The 18,231-nt window shown below is 51.1% G+C and overlaps 1 protein-coding gene across 2 annotated transcripts in view; it reads left to right on the top strand.

The window, feature by feature from the left end:
• The window catches only part of Fstl4 (follistatin like 4), a 395,011-nt gene that overhangs the window by 344,878 nt on the left and 31,902 nt on the right, over positions 1-18,231 (top strand). For both annotated transcript variants that reach the window (XM_060363730.1, XM_060363729.1), the window contains exons 7-8: positions 2,638-2,804; positions 16,439-16,559. In XM_060363730.1, coding sequence (XP_060219713.1) covers positions 2,638-2,804; positions 16,439-16,559 — 288 coding nt within the window. The remainder of the gene's footprint in view (positions 1-2,637; positions 2,805-16,438; positions 16,560-18,231) is intronic.

Below are 18,231 nucleotides of genomic sequence, written 5' to 3'. Positions count from 1 at the left end.
ACCCGTCAGATTGCCAGACTCTCATGCTCTACTTTCCCAGCGCTCTCCTGTTTTGGAAGGCAGTGGCTCCCAGGCCTCACAGAAGCCTCAGGATGGCCACTATACTCACAAGAGTCTGCAATAGTCCAAACAGAGGGACGGCATCATGTGTTAGTTACCTAGGGGCGTGATGCAGGAAGCGGGGGAAATCACAGCAGGGCAGTGGGGAGCTCGGGAGGCCCAGCAGAAGCCTTGTCTCCTGCCAGGGCCGCTCTGTGGTGGTCGGTGATCGCTTGGCTTGTCTCTCTGGTCTTGAGGAGGTCAGATGCAGAGAGAGTGATGATCCGTTTTGTACCTGGCATCACTTCTTCTCCAGGGCACTGAGCATTCGCTCCGTTGGCAAGCCTGGTCCGTGCTGAGGGATGGATGTCCTGAGTATGAACAGGGCTTCTCTGTGCAGCTTCGTCCCAGCCATCTTTCAGACCGTAGCACAGTCTCTCTCCTGCTGCCCCCAGTACCAACCAGCAGGGCTTCCAGGCTACAGAGGTCATCTCTGGCCCCCCTCCCAAGCTGAGCCTCCCCACGACCCCTCTGGGCCAGCCACTAGCACACCCTAAGGATCTGGCTCACAGGATGTGGGAAAGAGGATATTGTATCTTTCAGAGCCCCTCAGGATCCCTTCCTCTACACACCCGGGAGGCTCCTTATTACTCCCATGGTCCCCTGGGGCAAAAGCAGCATTCCACCCATCTTCTTGCTTCCAGAGCACAGTGGTCATCTGATGAGGAAGAGAGTTCCTTTCTCTTAACTGAGCTCCAAGGTCCCAGAGCTCAGCAAGAACTGAACAATAATTTCACCAAATTCTCTCTCTCTCTCTGTCTCTCTCTCTCTCTCTGTCTCTCCCACTCACTCTCTCTTTCTTGCTCTCTCTTGTTCTCTCTCCCTACCTTCCTCTCTTCCCCCCTCTTTTTCTCTCCATTCTCTCTCTCTCTCTCTCTCTCTCTCTCTCTCTCTCTCCTTCCCTCCCTTCCTGACCCTTTCTCCCTTACACACTCCCTTCCCTCATACCCTCCTCACCCTTTTCTGAGTCTGCAAAGCCTGCTTCTTGGTCTAGCTATGCAGTCTTCACCCTCTTTTTCCTACCCTGAGCAATAACACTCCTGGCCCAGAGGTGGGAGGGCAGCAGGAAGACCGTGATTTAAGAGGAAACTTGAAATGCACCGCTATAATGTTTGTGAAATATTATGCCGGCCGCATCCACATCTATCACTCGGTGCTTATCATTCCTCGTGCTGGCTCCTTCCCTCCAGTCACATTTTTCCAGGGTGCGACCCTCCCCACCAGCCTCTTAGCTCTTGGGCTCCTTTCTTTTCATTTACTCCGTTCTTCACCCATCCATCCGACAAGCACCGAGGAAACCATCTTGCCCATTTTCATGGGCGCAGGGCAGGGCCAGTAAATGGCAAGGAAGGCACTTGGCTGCTGCAGATCTGACCTTAGGCACCTGCTTTCAACTCTGCAGTGCCGCACCTGCGCCTCTGTCCTCTCCTGCTCCCCTCCCCCGTGTCCTGGCAAGAGAGCATGCAGTCCAGATGCAGAGCCTGAGGCGGTGCCACTCCAGCTCCTGGCTCCCAGCATCCCACAGAGCTCAGCTTTATGCTTTGTTTCTGACACTTTGGAGAACATGCCTGTCAAGGGACCTGTGTCCCAGTACAATGGCATCGTGAGATAGTGTAGCACCTTGAAATTTTGCCAGCACCTTCAACTACATGCAGATACGCACACCCAAGCCAACCTGCCTCCCCAGCCCCTTAGTGGACATAGAGGAGGAAAAGGGAGACACCCACCCCATTCCCCTCCGCTCTAGCCTAGCCCAGTGTCTGTGTTGAACAGCCTGGGTTTGATTAAATTTTCATAAGTCCTGAGAGTTTCAGAACGCCTGGGGGTGGTGTGGAAATATTTTAGATCCTTCTATATTTGCCTAAAAAAATGACCAATCTCCATGCCAGCTAGCATGTGAAAATGGCAAGGATTCATAATTTGGCCAGCCTGAAGTATACTTGAAAAAAAAAAAAAAAAACAATGATAATGAAAGGCCACAGTGCATGGTCACAAAACAGAAATCCAAATCCAAGCTCCGTGAATCTTCAGACAGAAACAGACCTTCAAAGGTCAGCCACTTCGTTCTCCAGACCTCAGACAGTGCAACCTTTAAGCCAGCCCCAGATGGACGACATACCTGCCGGCTCACCAACAGACCTTGACCGCACTCACCAGGATCTGACTCCATTAAGCCAGAGGGCTCTGTACAGCGTCCCCCACAGCCAGCCGTGTGCTCTCTCTGCTGGGTGGGCCTTATGGACCCCTGGCAACGGGTGTTTTCAACTCCACTCACGAGCCCACAGCCCGGATGTTTCCCCATGCACCTTATCCGTGGTTCCTGGCTATCTCTGACGCATGGAACCTTTCAGATGTCAGACATCATTGTAACCCCTGGCCTAGCAAAGATGTCTGTCAGTGCATTTGGTTGGCACATTAGAAACCATTTCCGGGAGCCCAAAGCTCGCCTTGGCCCTGCCCTTGAGTGGATCCATGACCATTCGCCTAGAGTTGAGCTTTGACCCCTGTGCCTGACCCCTCTCTCCTCTCCCTCTGCAGAGGTGATTCAGCTGAGCCTCGCCCCCGAGGACAAGGTCAGTGTGACCACGGTGACTGTGGGGCTAAGCACAGTGCTGACCTGTGCCATTCGTGGAGACCTGAAGCCACCCATTATCTGGAAGCGCAATGGGCTCAGCCTGAGCTTCCTGGGCCTGGAAGACATCAGTGTAAGTCACCCAGCACTCATCCCGAGCGCGAGCGTACGTCCTGGGAATGCCACCGTGCAGGACCCCGTGTGGCAATAGTGGCAGAGGGCTTCCATTTAACAGGCCCAGGTCAGCCTGATAGCTTTAGAGGATCCAAGTCCCTGCATGTACAGAGGACAAGACGGAAGACAGTCATCATCCTGATGGTGGCATGTCCAGTCAAAGGGGAGGGGTTTCCAACGGGGAGGCCCATGGCCAGGGCAGGTGGCACCTGGTCAGGGCCCTGTTTTACCAAAGGCCTAATATAGGCCCTAAGCCTGGGGTCTGGAGAGAAGCAGGCTGTATGAGCCCACCCTCGCCACCACGAGCTGTCAGAGAGCACAGCCAGGCAGAAGGCTTCAGAGCCAGAGAGAGAAGCTGGCCAGGAACTATAAGGTGGAGAGTCTTATAGCTGGGCAGAGTATGGGTGGACAGGTAGTCCCTAAACAGGGCAAAGGTGAGCAAGGCCACTGGTTGACGGGAAGGCATATGACAGATGAGGAGGAAGGGGGCCAAATAAGGTCAGAGGAGACTTGCTTGCTTTGAGGGCCCTGTTCATTGGGGAAGGACCTGCAGATTCAAAGAGCTTCAAGCCACCTCCCTCCCCAGATGGACATGGAAGTTATTCAGTCACAAGTGGCCCTGGCCTAGCAAGGAACCAATCACAGTGTCCAAAGACATTTACAAACTGATGCCAACTTGAGAGCTTCTGTACGTACAAATTCACACACCCAATACACACACACACACACACACACACACACACACACACACACAAACATTCTTCATCAGAAGAGAATAAATGTGTGAATTCATACGGCCTGATCCTGACCAACAGGGAATATTTCTATACCCCGAAGAACCACACAGCTGGCTTGATATCAGCTTTGTAATTCTGAGTAAGCCCTAGGCCTGCCTATCCCTGGTAAGTTCATCTCTAAGAAAGCAACCTGGGAAGCCCTTCCCTTCCACTAACTTTCAAGAAGACATGGACCAATTTGAATATATCAATTGGTCTAGCTTTGGCAAAGGGTTGAAGTGGCTGCCCCGACATTTCATGGGAGACATCACCAATGCTACTGTCTGACCACAGAGGAAACCAATCTAAGCTCCTTAAACGGTTCGCCACTGTTGCCACTGAGCCTGTCACATGATAGAGTAAGCCTCCCCTTTCTAGGGACATACCAGCCCAAGCAGGGACTGTGGTCAAGAGTGCAGCCAGCCTCAAGATGGCAGATAAACACACGATCTGAAGATCCTGCCAATGCTGAGACTACCATGGTATGAGAGGTCCAGCCCAAAGTATAGGTGCCATTAGAGTCAAGATTCAAGACCCAAGGCCCCTTTGGGTGGAGCCTGCAGATAACAGGGGAAGCAGCTAGGAAGGGTGACCCCATCCGTGAGCTTGGAACCTGGCAGATCTGGCTGAGGAATGTCCTCAACCATCTTGTTAAACCAGGCAGGGTTGTTTCCCTAAGATTCTCCCTGTGTAGTATGGACAGCCAGTAACCTCTCCATCCATCTCTGAATGTCAGTAAGCCCTGCCCTGGTGGGTGCCTGATAGACACTCCTCAAGTCGACCCCTTCATCTTCTAGAGCTGAGATGGCCAGCATTGCCTGCAACCACAGCAAGAAAGTTCAGTGGTGTGTGTATGTGTATATGTATGGGTGTCTGTGGTGTGTGTGTGTGTGTGTGTAGGCAATGTCAAATGTATGTGTGTATGCGCATATGTGTGTTGAGTGTGACTGTGTTTATGTGTGTGCGTGTGTTGGGTGTGTGGGTTTGTGTATACAGAGCCTCTCCTAATTGGCATCCATTTGCAAATGCCTTTGGCCGCTGTGACTGGCTCCTCGGCAGGCCGGGGTCCCTGGTGCCTGACCAACCTCCCAAGCATCCCTTGGTGCTCTGTTTAAACACATCGAAGATAAAAGCAGAGGCAAACTCTCCTCAGTGCACTTGCCATCGGTTAATTAAATTACTCAAACATGCCTCCAGCACCAACTCGATTGCATTTCTCCTTTTCAAATCAGGTTAGCAATTTGGATAATTGTGGGTGCAACCAGAGATTAATGGTCCCTCGTTACCTCCCCAGAAACACTTGCTCATGGTTGAGTCGGTAGCCTGCAAATAGACAGGGTCAAGTCTGTGCCTCTCAGACACAAATGCAGGGTAGCATCTGCTCCACAGGGCTCCTCACTGCATGCAAACACACACACACACACACACACACACACACACACACACCATGCCAATGTCTGCCTCCTTTATGTCAGGGAGAGGGAAACACCACCAGCTAATGAAGAACATGAGCTGTGCTTTCAAAGGGGCCTAGCTCTAGAGTCTCAGCTCTACCACTTAGTTGAATGACCTTGGAAAGGGCCCTTAACCTTTTTAAGTCTTAATTTTCCTCATCTGTGAAATGGGCACAAATGAGAAGGAGCACTTGCCTTATAGATTTACAGTGAAGGGATGCATGTAACATTCTTGATACAGACTAGTCTATGAATGCCATTATCACCTTCATTATTATCATTCATTATCATCATTATTACCATATGCATATTCAGGAAACACCTAGCTCAGTGCCAGACACCCAGACGGTTTGCAACAGCAAGGAGGACAAGAAGGTGCCCAAGACAGCAAGGAGAGCACCTCTAGAGGTATATCAGGCCAAAGGGAGAAAGAACTGGGTTCTCAGAAGGCCTGGGACATTTATGAAGCAAGAATTGTTCAGGGGAGAACAAGGGAGGAGCAAGGATTCTGGGGTTCTTGGAGTTTCCAGAGCCTCTTGGCCATCCCAGCATCCCCTCCCCTGTCATCGTGAGTGCTGAAATACAATCAGTGGAGTTGTAATTAATGCCTTATACCCAAGATGGCTTCCAACCACCGAAGCAGATCAGCCCTCCAAAACCGAGGCAGGGAGATTAGAAAACACAAAAAGGTGTGGGTCTCCTTTCTTTGTCATTTGTATGAGACATCTTGATTGGCAAGGAAATATTAATCACTTTTTCACTACTCTCTTAATGAGACGCTTTCATGGGCAACAAAATATTAATTTGTCTTGTCTTATCTGTTAAGAATTCTGTTAATGAATTCAGTCACAGAGCTATTAGAGAATGCCGTCCTAATGACACATGTAATTAAACTTTTCTGACTTGCAAACATCAAAGATGCCTTGAGCATCAGAATAATATTTGATCAGAAAGTCAATGTTCCCCTCTAGCCCGGAGGCAAGCGAGGAGCCGCCTGCGCTCTGCAGAGAGCGGCGACTTTTGTCAGAAGCCCCGTGCTTGCCAGTCATCATTTCCACATTGATTCCCTCACTAAGTGCCAGTGAGTGAGAGAGCTCCGTGCTGGGGGCCCAGAGCAAAGACGCTGTCCCCAGTACAAAGGGGGGGAAGGGGTGGCGGGACTTCAACAGACACCTGTTGGAAGGGCTGCAGAAAGGAGCCGGCCTGGCCGGGACTTCCTGTGAGCAGGACAAGCAGGAGAGAGGAGTAGAAAGGCCCCAGTTGGGGACAGACCCCAAAGGGCCTTTAATATTACTCCATAGACTCAGGGGAACTATTGGGTCTTGATCAGGAAGTAATGTGATCAAATATAGCTGTTTCATTGGACCTTCCAATGTAACATTGGGGTTAAGAGCCCCAAGTAACATGGGACCCAGAACAGGAGAGAGGTCCACGGCTACCCTTGGGTCCTTCTCCTTTCAGATGTCCAATTCAGAGTGGCCACGGTGACTCCTGCCTCGGTCCCCTCCCTTCACAGGATTTTCACCTTGTCAGAAAGTCCAGCCTGGACCTTTCAGAGCCTCTGAGGATGCCCACACCAGTACTCCACATGTGTGTAGCTTCAGCCTCACCCCAAGCTGTTTGTAACAGCAGGCAATTCCCAAAGGAGGTCCCCCACACCCAGAAGAGGCGGCTGCTCAGGGTGCTAGCTGCAGCACCCCCTTACAAGAGGTGCCTGGGTTACTGTGTGCCTCCTTCTGTCAGCCTGAAGAGAAATCGATGGTTTCCACTCCACCCCCGTGGTCCCTGAAGTCCATAACACACAGCCTGGAATTGAATTACCTCCTGGCCACCTACTGGTTTCTTGACTGAAGCAGCCATCTTTCTTGGTGGGTCTCAGATCCGGCCCTATGCTCCACTCACCTCAGCCCTCGGGGACCTATGACCACTGTCACTGGCCCAGAAGCTATCTTCTTGAGTCAGGCTGCCCCTAGGAGTGATAGAGCCTGATAGAGGAAGAAGAGAAAACCTTGCCCCCCACCAAGCCACACCATGATGCCCCCACAGGCCATCCCACTGTGGACACCAGAAGTCAGAACTCCCTGTCTCTGCTCTGTCCAAGGGACACAGCACTCAGTAAGAGGCAAGTGCTGTCACTCACAAAATGCCAGTAATAGGTGTCTCCCCGAAGCCGAGCCCATGGTTGGGTGTTCATCCTGGAGGAGGTTACTCTGCCCAGACACTACACTATCTTAGGATGCTGAAGGCTACCTATTGCTGTAGTGTTCCGTCAGGAAGGGGGCAGGAAGGCTCTCCCTGAGATCAGTGATGAAGGAGCCGCTTTGGACTCTGAGTTTTGTTTTGTTTTTTTTCCTGGACCTACACAGAAGCCAGGCAAGCGTCTCTCATCCTTGCCTAGATCACAAAGGACCATGTCTCACCCTTCCCTGGCCAGCTCTTCCTGCACCATCCCATCTCCTCAAGGCTCAGAGCCAGGCTTTGGGGCTAAGCTGGCATCTGTGTCAAAGAGAGATGCCACTCCCAGCCCTATACTGAGCACTGGAGGTGGGGTGGGCCGCTGACCACTGCCTCACTTTCCGCATGAACCAAACATGCAAACCCACTCTGGACCACTCCAGGCTGTGTGAGGGACACCCCAAACCCAGTCACTCCCTGAACAGTATCACTTGTCCTCTACCTCATGACTCCTGCACTCTCCTTGTCAGCCAAAGGGTCATGGCAACTGCCCAAGGAGGGGACAGAAACAGGGACAGGGCATCCCAGAAGCCACAGACGATGCCAGATCCGTAGAATCACTTGAGTGTTGGTGCTGTTTCTCCTATGGATTCCCGGCTGCTCCTCCCTTACGGTAGCAAGTGTTAGCCAGTCTCCCCCCCAGCAACCATTTCCCTTCTCACTCCTGCATGAGGTGGGTGGGGAGGAGTGGAGGAGCCTCCTGGGGGCCTGCAGCCAGCCTGCCACCCAGTGGCATTCTTTGGGTTTCTTGATAACGGGACATAATATTTAGTGCCTGGCATCTCTGCGCCCTGGGGCTGCCTCTGCCAGCCTCCTGCAGCTGGCTCCTGCTCCTGAGGTCCCACAGCTGTACCCACCTGGATGTGGGGTCAGTTATGAGGTGCTGGCTCATTAGCCAGGAAAGCATCTCAAGTCCCTTAGCTAACCTTTGACCTTTACACCTACACACACACAAACACACACACGTATGTCCATGCACACATACACACAAACATACCCACAAAAAAAATTTTAAAAAATACATGTAAATAAATAAATAAGTAAAGTGCTTATAAAAATTAAGGAGGGGAAGAAAGGAAAGAGGCTGCAATGGCCCAGTGACTAAAGGCACTTGCCACCAACCCAACCCTGGCATCCTCCACATCTGTGCTATGGTAGTCATGTATGCACATACTCACCCGTGCTATGGCGGACATGCCTGCACGCGCACACACACACACACACACACACACACACACACACACACACACGTGCCTGTGCTGTGGCACTCATGCCTGCATACATCCACACACCCACTGTGAAATAAATATAAAAGATTTTAAAGACCTACCGCACACCCAGTATATTTCAAACAACTTTAAAGAGACGCTCTTTATTTGGTTGTAGGTTTGAGGTTTCTGTGGGTTGTTTTTCTGTTTTTTAACTGAGGCTCACTACTTGGCAGGCAGAGTACTGTGATAAAAGCGGCAACACAAAGCCACTAGAAGAAAGTATCTGTGCCATTGTTTGAAGGGTCTGTTAAAAGGTTTCCTTTCCCCCGTGGCTAAATGGTATAAAACTGAGAACAAATATTTCTAATGAAGCATGTGCTTGCTCTCCCCAAATGTTTCTTTGGAAGTGGGTTCTTTTAAAAAAAAAAAAAAATAAGAAGAAAGAAAAGAAAAGAAAATGATTTAGGAGCTCATGACTCATTTAATTTTTATTGTCTTTGTGTGAACTGGCCGTGAATGCATTGTAGAGTGATGAGAGGCGTTTGATTAGCATGGAGAGCTGTTTGCCACACGGCAGACAGTAGCTGTCATTCTGCATTAAGATCATCTCATTAAAGGCCCGGGTACATTTTGTTTTAAACTCTTGGAAAACACAGTACTTGAAAGCGGGGCCAGTTCTGTGCAGCTTGGGTTGAAGACCCTGGCGGTGTCTGAACCTCCTGCCTTTGTGATCTTTGGGTAGATTCAGACTAAGAGGTGTACTGTCCAGAGTGATCCGGGGGCTGGGACACAGGTCAACGGGGGGTCTTGTATGCACAAGCCTAAGGACTCAGAGACTCACTGCCCAGCCAGTAGAGGAAGCTGAGCAGTGTCTCCCTCAGCCATGGCAGGTTGGAGCCCAGCTCTCTAAAGGATCTCAGCAGAGCCTACAGACCCAGCGCTGCACCAGAACAGCTGCCCTGGCTTGCCCTGGGCCCTGCCTGGTGTAACTGCACCTGTTGCCTCGTTGTCACCTTGGGTTGGCTTTGTCCGCTGCCCATGCTGCAGCCCTCATCCAGGCACGAGGCTTTTTCATCTGCCCACGTCTATAATGGAACATCTTGGGAGAAGCACGGGTTCAGTTTGGAGAGGGTTGATTTGTTTGTTTGTTCGAAGTAGGCTGTCCTGTAACGCAGGCTAGACTTGACACCCCAGTGCAGCTAAGGTTGCCGTTAAAGGTCTGATCCTCCTCTCCTCCCACCTGATTACTGGGGTTATTGGCTTATGCAGCGGAAGTAGTCAAGTCTAGGGCTTCCTGCGTGCCAGGCAAGCATTCCACCAGCTAAGCCAGACCCCCTCCCTGGCATTTTCAGTTTGGAATGATTTTATTATTAAACCCTTTTCCAACGCTTCCAATGGTGTGTGAGAGTTTTAGACACCAGGCCAGTGTGGATTTCCTGATCAAAAGTCTCTTGGTCCCTACAAGGAAATGTAATCAGAACTCACTTGGAATGCTCTGGGACAGTAGGTGGCTGTCGTGGAACTGGTTGGAACTAGGGGCTATTAGCCCATGAAGACTTCTCAACCCAGGGACTTGTGGCCCAAGGATCACCCGGAGGAGGAACACCTGTCTCCCAGATAAAAACAAGTGGTCCAAGTGGGTCTGTAACTTCAACGGATGCTGTCACACACCACCTGATGCCCAAGTCCATTCACATCTCTCCTCCTCCCCCCCCACACTTGAATTAGCCCCAGACCCAAAGCCCTACTGAGGGGCTCAGGCACCTAGAGCCCAAGCCATTTACCCCTGATGATACTCCAGCCAGGTGAGTGCTGTCCACTCTCTGCTCAGAGCGACATCTCCAACAGGAGCCTCCAGTGGCAGGGGACTAGGCACATGTCTGCACCCCAGTGTTCACATGTGTCCCCGGTATGTGGCATTTCAGAACCCAGGAAACCGGGCCGGAAGCTCCTGTGTGAGTGTTGTCCCAACAGTGAAGTTAAAGTGATACAGACACACATGTACATACACCTCTAAAACCAGTTGTAACTCTGAGGTTTCCAAACCAACCTCAGGGTCAGTGCCATAGGGAGCAGCATCCTAAGATACAGGCCTCCATCAGTCAGCTGTCGTGAACCACGTGGCTCAACAAGGACAACACAGTGATGGAGAAATAGGAGATACCTTACCTCCTCTGAGGATCACGGTCATGGCAAGAGTAGTCGCCCAAGGCATCTGATGGCCACACATGCCCCAAGATGGTGGAGAAGCTGGGAGCTTTCCTTACAGTGCCTTCCCATGTGCCTCTGATCCCCGGCCCTCTCCTGGTCTTACACCTGAAGTGGGCAGGACAGCCCCAGCCTGGACTACCCACACCTGAATAGCCACCCTCTCCAGGCTTTATTGACCACCCAGAATATGGCTGCAATGTCCTTTAAACAGAAGGATCTTGAGCAAGAGGACAGGCTTGGCAGGTCCCTGCAGAGTGTCATATCTGTTCTTGGAGGACTGGGAGAAATTAGACAGCACACGCACCTCAATATAAGTGGTCAGCTATAAGTGTGGGGGCGGGGACAGAGTATAACTTGCAGGATTTGGTTTTCTCCTTCCACCTTGTGGGTCCCAGGAATATAACTCAGGTCATCAGGCTTGGCATCAAGTACCTTTTACGGCCAATGCATCATCCCAACCCTTGAACTTGAACTTCTGATCTTCTGGTCTGTAATCCTAGAGCGATGCTGAGGCTGTAGGCACGCAATACTATGCCCTGGTTAGGAAGTGCTAGGGATCCAACCCAAGGCTTGCTCCTGTTCAGTACCTGTGTTTGTGTGGATGCTGTACATTTACCGACACATGTATGGGGACTCCATCTGGTCTGGATACTAAACATGTGATTCAGATGTCTCTGAGTGTTGGCTACTACTGGGCTGCCAAATGTCACTCAGCGTGGGGACCACACTGTAGGCAGGATACCAGGATGAGGGACATTTTAGGGGCTAGACTCAAGCCAGTGGGCAATCAGTGACCCCTGTCTACACTCTCTGCCCCCAAGGAGACCCGGAGGTGTTCCTTGGGTTTGTTTGTTTGTTTGTTGTATTGGTGTTTTCTCTGCATGTATACCATGTGCACGCACTCCTGGTGCCCCAGGAGGCCAGAAGCAAGTGTCAGAGCCCCCTAGAATTAGAGTTAGAGATGGTGGTGAGCTGCCATGTGGGTGGTGAGACTTGAACCCAGATCCTGTGGAAGAGCAGTCAGTGCTCTTAACCGCTGAGCCATCTCTCCAGCCCCTCAGCGATGCTTCTTGGAAGAGCAGCGTTAGAAAGTTCTGGATGTCTCCAAGCCGAGCCTCAGCTTGTAACTTTGACAGTGTGGTTAAGCTGAACTTTGGTGTCACCCTAGAGTCCTTGCGCTTAACGCTGAGTCACCAGATATTCAGCCTTGGCGGCTCATTGTGACATTACTTATTCCTGACTCTAGCATGTCACCGTGGAAGCATCCCCCACCTCCTCTCCGCTTAACTACTGTTTAATACTGAAGTCTCATCTAATTACTTTCTCTAATAAGGGCAAATACTTAGAAAATCGCTTTTTAATAGACAAACATCATGTCTTTAAGTAAAATTGTCTCTTCCCCCAAAAATGGATGTGCACCCATACAAAGAATGGTCTAATCTGGCATCTGTTTATTTCGGGAAGGAACTTTGGTTTTGCTAATACATTTCTATGTATCAGAGGGAAAAAGCTATCCATAAAAAAACAATTACAGAGAGGCAATCAAGCATTGATAGCAGTATTCAGACACATCTCAGGAAGCATTCAGAAGAGGAAAGATTGCAGGCTTAGTTTTATGTAGCTTCTTATAAATCAATGTTTAAAGTAATTCTCTCACATCCAATGAGGTAATTTGATTTCTGCAGCCAGTATTCATATCCAGAAAACAATATGCATTCCGTTCTGTAATTATATGATGCCTATTGTTTTAGCCTAGAGAGATTATTTTATTTATTACAGAGGCGGGCTCTCCCGGAGCTGACACCGCAGGCGGTGATGTGCTCGGCACTTAACAGGGAGCTCTAAAGCATCTGGCCAGCTCCCAGCTCCCCTCGGGGCTGGTGCAGCTCCTTTCACAGGACCGCTACCCCAGGGCCATGCTCTGGTCACAGGTATATGGCGAGAGAGGCTGACAGAGTCTAAAACACTCTTTCGGAGGTGCGCAGTCCACAGTCTGGGGCTCCGTACAATAGCATTTCTGTCTGCTGCTGCCAGGGGCCAAACAAACCCTCAGTCCATCCCAGACGCCCCGACCTGAAGGATGCAAAAGAACTGAGTCCCTCAGAGGACTACAGGACAGAGAAGAAATAGGAGGTGGGAACAAGATGACACCAGAACCTGACTCTGTCCCGGAAGAAAGCCTCACAAAGTGGTAAATACCGCCGAACAGGAAGTGCTGTACTCAGCTCTGAGGACACAGCAGTGAGCACAGAGAAGCCTCCCTTCCCCTGGCGGAGGGGGTTGCACAGGTGGTGAAGGCACCAACATGGCGTCGTGACCCAGGGAGAAGGAAGCAGGAGCAGTGGGGTTGGAGGTCAGGTGAGAGGCGGGCACCCTTGGAGGAGCTGGAGATGAGTGACAGCCTCCCCGGAGGAGGGGTGGCAAGCGGAAAGTTCCAGTAAGCAGCGGGAAGCGTGGGCAGGCCCGCTAGGGCACTGAGCTGAGTGGAAGGCAGTGACTGATGGGGCCTCACCGCCGCCATCCCCCCCCCCAAGGATGTGCGCCATCTAGCGTTGGCTTGGAAAAGCCTGTTCTGTGGAGAGCTGTGTGGGTGAGCAGGCTGCAGGGGGACAATGATAGGGGGGTCTCTGGTCACCTGATGAGACCGTGGTGGCTGGGTGCAAGGTGTCACAGCAGAAATGGAAAGGGAAATCAGATATTTTCAAATAGTCTACTGACTCATCCCGTGGGACTGGATGGCTGTTCTATGTTTGGGGGTTTCCCCAGAGGATAAAACAGGGCGATGTAAATCTGGAGACGTTTAAGTTCTTTGTAGAAAATGGCACAGCATTTGCATCGCTATGTATAGCCTGCCCCAAACCATCTCTACATAATGTATATGGTCTAAAATGGTGTAGATGCTACATAAACAGCTAATTACACGATACTACTCAGGGAAAGGTCTGTTCAGGTACCTTTTTATTTTCTGACTATTCTTTCCCCTATCTATCTCTAGGTATAGAACACTGACAGTCAGGAAGGGCTAGCCACATATCAGACCTGACACAAGTTACCTCTTGAACTCTGTGTGCTGGTGTTAATGGGATTACCACTCTCAGGTGATCCCCAGGAGTTTGACTTTAGACAGCCACCTCACCTCAACCTCCAAAACCCAGTTTCCCAGGTGACTAGCAACCCAGACAACGTAGGAACCACAGAAAGGGGTCAGGGGAGCCTGGGGTTACCTTCAAGGACCCTAACAGGGCTCTCATGTGGAGAGTCAAGAAAAAAGATCCAATGACCCTGAACCAGACTCCCAGCAAGCAGCTCCGCTTCTACACTTTGGGATGGAGTCTGCCTGGATCTGACCATGGTGAGCACCGAGTTCACCTCTCTGCTCCCCTCCCCATAAAGATGAGCCAACCTCCCCCCAATACACACACACACAGAAGGGCCAGCACCTGGCCTCCCAGTGTCTTCCAAAGGCCTGCCATCCCACCACTGGACTCCAAGCAAAAATATTTTTTTCTTGATACTTATTCTGACTCAGGAAACAGACAGAAATATGTCATCCCAGCATTGACCAGCCATCAGTTTTTCATCAGCAGCTCAGGTGTGAGCCCTGTGGCTGTATTATGACATAGGATAAGTCAGCTGTCTGCCATACTCTCTTATCACTGAGGCTCCCTCGGAATGGGAGGCGTGGTCTCTCTTAATCAGTGATGTTTTCCAGTCAGTGTGGAGAGTTCCAGTAGCTTCCAGAGCATGGTGGGGCCATTTTTTTACTAATATTGAAAGCAGGAACCATGTGCAATATCAGACTTCCTGCCACTATTTTGTGCCTTTCTCTCATCCCTCATTGGACTAATTTAACCCAAAAGCAACTTTTTTTTTCTTTCTCCTATCAATACAAGTTCATGTACCCCAGACTGGCCTTGAATGCACTATATAGCTGAGGATGGCCTTGAACTCCTGATCCTCCGACTTCCTCCTCTTACGTGCTGGGACTGCAGGCGTGTGACCCTCACATCCTATTTAAGTGCTCTGGGTATCACACTCAGGCTCTGTGCGCTCTAGGCAAGCGCTCTACCAACTGAGCTCCATCCGAGGCCTCCAAGAACAACTTTAAAGGGATTCATGCAGCTCTGATCAGGTCCTGGGGTCATACAAGGGAGAGTGTCGTTGCTGCAGTTGGCAGGCGTGGTGCGTTAAAATCCTGGGAGCTGCCAGCCTTAAGTCCTGCCGCCACAGGACCTCTGCAGACAAAGGAAGCTCAGAGAAGACAGGAGTAGGAGAGAGAACCGGGTGCTAATAACAGGAAAAGCAATGCTCTTGTATGTATACCATGCTTTCCCATACCAGAAAACATTTTTATGTGCATTCCTTTTTCTTGGGTTTTGGTTTGGTTTGGATTCGTTTGTTTTGGTTTAGATTGGTTTGGATTGGTTTGCTTTGCTTCGGATTTGGTTTGAACTTGACACAAATTACAGTCACCTGGGAGGAATTGCCTCTATAAGATTGGCCTGGATTCAAGGCTGATGGAGGCCTTTCCTTGATTAATGATCGATGTAGGCAGGCCCAGACCATTTCAGGTGGTGGCACCTTTGGGAAGATGGCGGAGTAAGCCATGGTCTCTGTTTCAGTTCCTTCCATCTCAAGTTCCTGCCCTGGACTCCCTTTGCTGATGTAACCCGTAAGCTGAAATAAGCCCTTCCCTCCCTGAGTTGGCAGCGACAGAAAGCAAACTAGGACAGGGTCTCCTATAGCCCAGGCTGGCCTCAAGCTTACAAGTGTTCCTCATCCTCCTGCCTTCACCTCCCAAGTGCTGGGATGGCAGGCATGTACCACTACACTTGGCTTCCTGTGCATTCTTCTGCTGGGTTGCCAACAGCCCTGTCAGGCAGACAGAGCGTATGTATCGTCCACAGCTTACGGGTGAGGGTGACAGGGCTTCTGGTCGGTGGCAGAGCCTCAGCCAGTTCTGGGTTTCCTGAGTCCCCATGCTGTGTGTCTCCAGCATGCAGTACCCATCCTGGGCAGCCCTTTCTTTTTGCCCATAAGCTGAGGCCTTCCAGGTCTCAGGAGTGCCAGGCCACTCGTCCTTGAAGATGTCTGGTAGTTAAAGCCAAACCCACTGAGGGAGTTCCATAGACAACTAAGAAATCTTGAGTCCTAACTTGTCTGCAGCTGGGGCCCAGAAGGGCCCCACTTTATGAACAGCTCTTCAAGAAAGAACACAGCTAACCAGGGAAGTGCCGGTGCCCTGTGTTTGTTGAACCCCTCCCTCCCCTGTGCCCTGACCTAGGAAGAGCCATCCTGGGAGGCTGCAAGGACTGCTGAGCCACACTAGATGCCATCAAACACAACCACACTCATTCATATGCATATCTTCCTGGCTGTTGTCATGCTGTCATGGCACAGCCAAAAAGCTGACAGAAGCCAGAAGACTCTGGAGGCTGATGTAGTGTCTACCTAGCCCTTTAAGAAAGTTTGCCAATCCTTGCTCTCAACCAGCCCTTCCCTCCAGAATCAAGCCTTGTACCAGATGAGCAAGACTCCTGTGAAACAAGCTAGCATTTCCAGGGCCTAGAGGGTATTTGACTGTAGAGCGGAAGCTTTTGTGGCCACACTCAAAGGAGGTGCCAGGGAGGGAGAAAGCTAACTCACCAGCTGGGCAGTCTGCTGAGCAGAGAAATGAATCTCACCATCGTTCTTTTTGTCCCACAGGACTTCGGTGAGGATGACTCCCTGTACATCACCAAGGTGACCACAATCCACATGGGCAACTACACCTGCCACGCCCTGGGCCACGAGCAGCTGTTCCAGACCCACGTCCTGCAGGTGAATGGTTAGTAAATGGCTCCATGCATGCTGTCCCTTCAGGGCTCCCTCCTCGCTGCTCCGAACAAGCCTTATTCTCTCTCGCATTTTGTCTTATTACAGACCTAAGTAGCTCACTTGCTGTAATAAAGGGAACGGCTCAGAAAGGGCTGGGTCTGGTTGAGCCAAGGCTTCCTGCGGTGAAATGAATCCAAATACTGGAGGAGGGGGGTCAAGGATGAGTCACACAGGCAAGTCCCCTTGGGCAGCTGAGGCTCCAGCGGGCCACTGTGAAGTATGTGGCATCTGTGGCCTACAGGCAACATGGTACCTTGAGCTCTGGGTCCAGCAATTGCAGAACCTGTGTCTGAGCCACCATTGCTCTTACAGGTGACATGATACCACAAGGCTTGGCATCTTGGAGGCACTGTCTCTCTCAGCAGCCCTTCCCCCACAGGACCCCATGAGCCTCCTGTCTGTCTGGCTCAGCCAGTGAAGATGGAAAGATTTGAAGGATTGTTCTCCCGCTCTGTCAGGTCCAAGAGTTGCCAGCAATTTTGAAGGCTGGGAAGAATTAACCCCTTCTGGCTGCCCCCTCCCCCACCAAGCAGTTTTCCAAGCCAGAGTCTGTGAGCACATTTGTAGCTGGCCCTGAGATAAGCATAGACTCTCAAATGGATATCCTGTTGCCCACTTTATGGATGGCTGTTAAGGAAGGTCACTTGGCTGGGGCCCCACAACCATCTGCGGCCTTTCTGGAGTTAGAGCCTACCCCCATTTCACTGCTGTCCATCTCAGCCTGGCCCCTCCCACCTTCAAAACAAGCCCCCACCCCTATCCTGGACCAGAATGTCTCATCCCACAAAGCCTAGCTGTCACTGATCAGGTCTGGAGCAGGCTCTCAGGTATTGGGGAACAATGAGGTGCCTTCAACTCAGCCCCCAGATCCCCAGTGACAGCTGATGTTTGGAAATTCTCCCGGGAGAGAGTGAGTGAGGTTACTGGGATGATGACATCATGAGAATCACCTTCACTGACTTCAAGGATCCGGGGTGAGTGGCAAGCCATTTAGGGATGATGGGCACCTTCGGCTTGCTCTGTTTACCTTCACAGCCTCTGAAGGAGGTCCATAGATCGATGTCCTAAACATTGAGAGAGTCAAGACTTCTCTCCTAGCCAAAGAAGGGCCACTGATACAGTGGGGAGAGGATGCTGGGAGCTGGACTCCTTGTGATCCACTTCCTACTTCACTGTGTGGCCTGCCGCATAGCTGAGCTGACCCCATAAGGTGCTGTAGCTCCTGGCACTCACGAAGGCAGCCAGTGTGGCACCGGGCACTCTCACGGGACTACTACCTGTGCTAAAACAGACTCCAGCATTGTCTCCCAGAGATACAGGCTAATGTCCTGATGACCCCAGAAAAGGGCAGGAAGTTTTCAACACACACACACCGAGTCAATAACTACAAACAGACATTGACAACCCAGGGACAGTCCCCACCCTACTGAGATGCCATGATGCTGCCCTCAGAGAATCTGGATGTGGGCCGTAGAGTAGGCAGTTGTCAAGTCTTTGTTGTGGGTCTCTGACCTGCACACTCTCGGGAAACAGAGGACAGGAGCCCTGCATCCTATGTCTCCAAGCCTAGTAGTGCACAGTTTATACCAGGTCAGAACCAGCCATTAAAAGAGACTCCGAGG

The sequence above is a fragment of the Meriones unguiculatus genome, chromosome 11 (assembly GCF_030254825.1).
Source record: "Meriones unguiculatus strain TT.TT164.6M chromosome 11, Bangor_MerUng_6.1, whole genome shotgun sequence".
Classification (NCBI taxonomy): domain Eukaryota; kingdom Metazoa; phylum Chordata; class Mammalia; order Rodentia; family Muridae; genus Meriones; species Meriones unguiculatus.
Note: the sequence above shows the minus strand (reverse complement) of the source record. Positions and strands in the feature narration are given on the sequence as shown.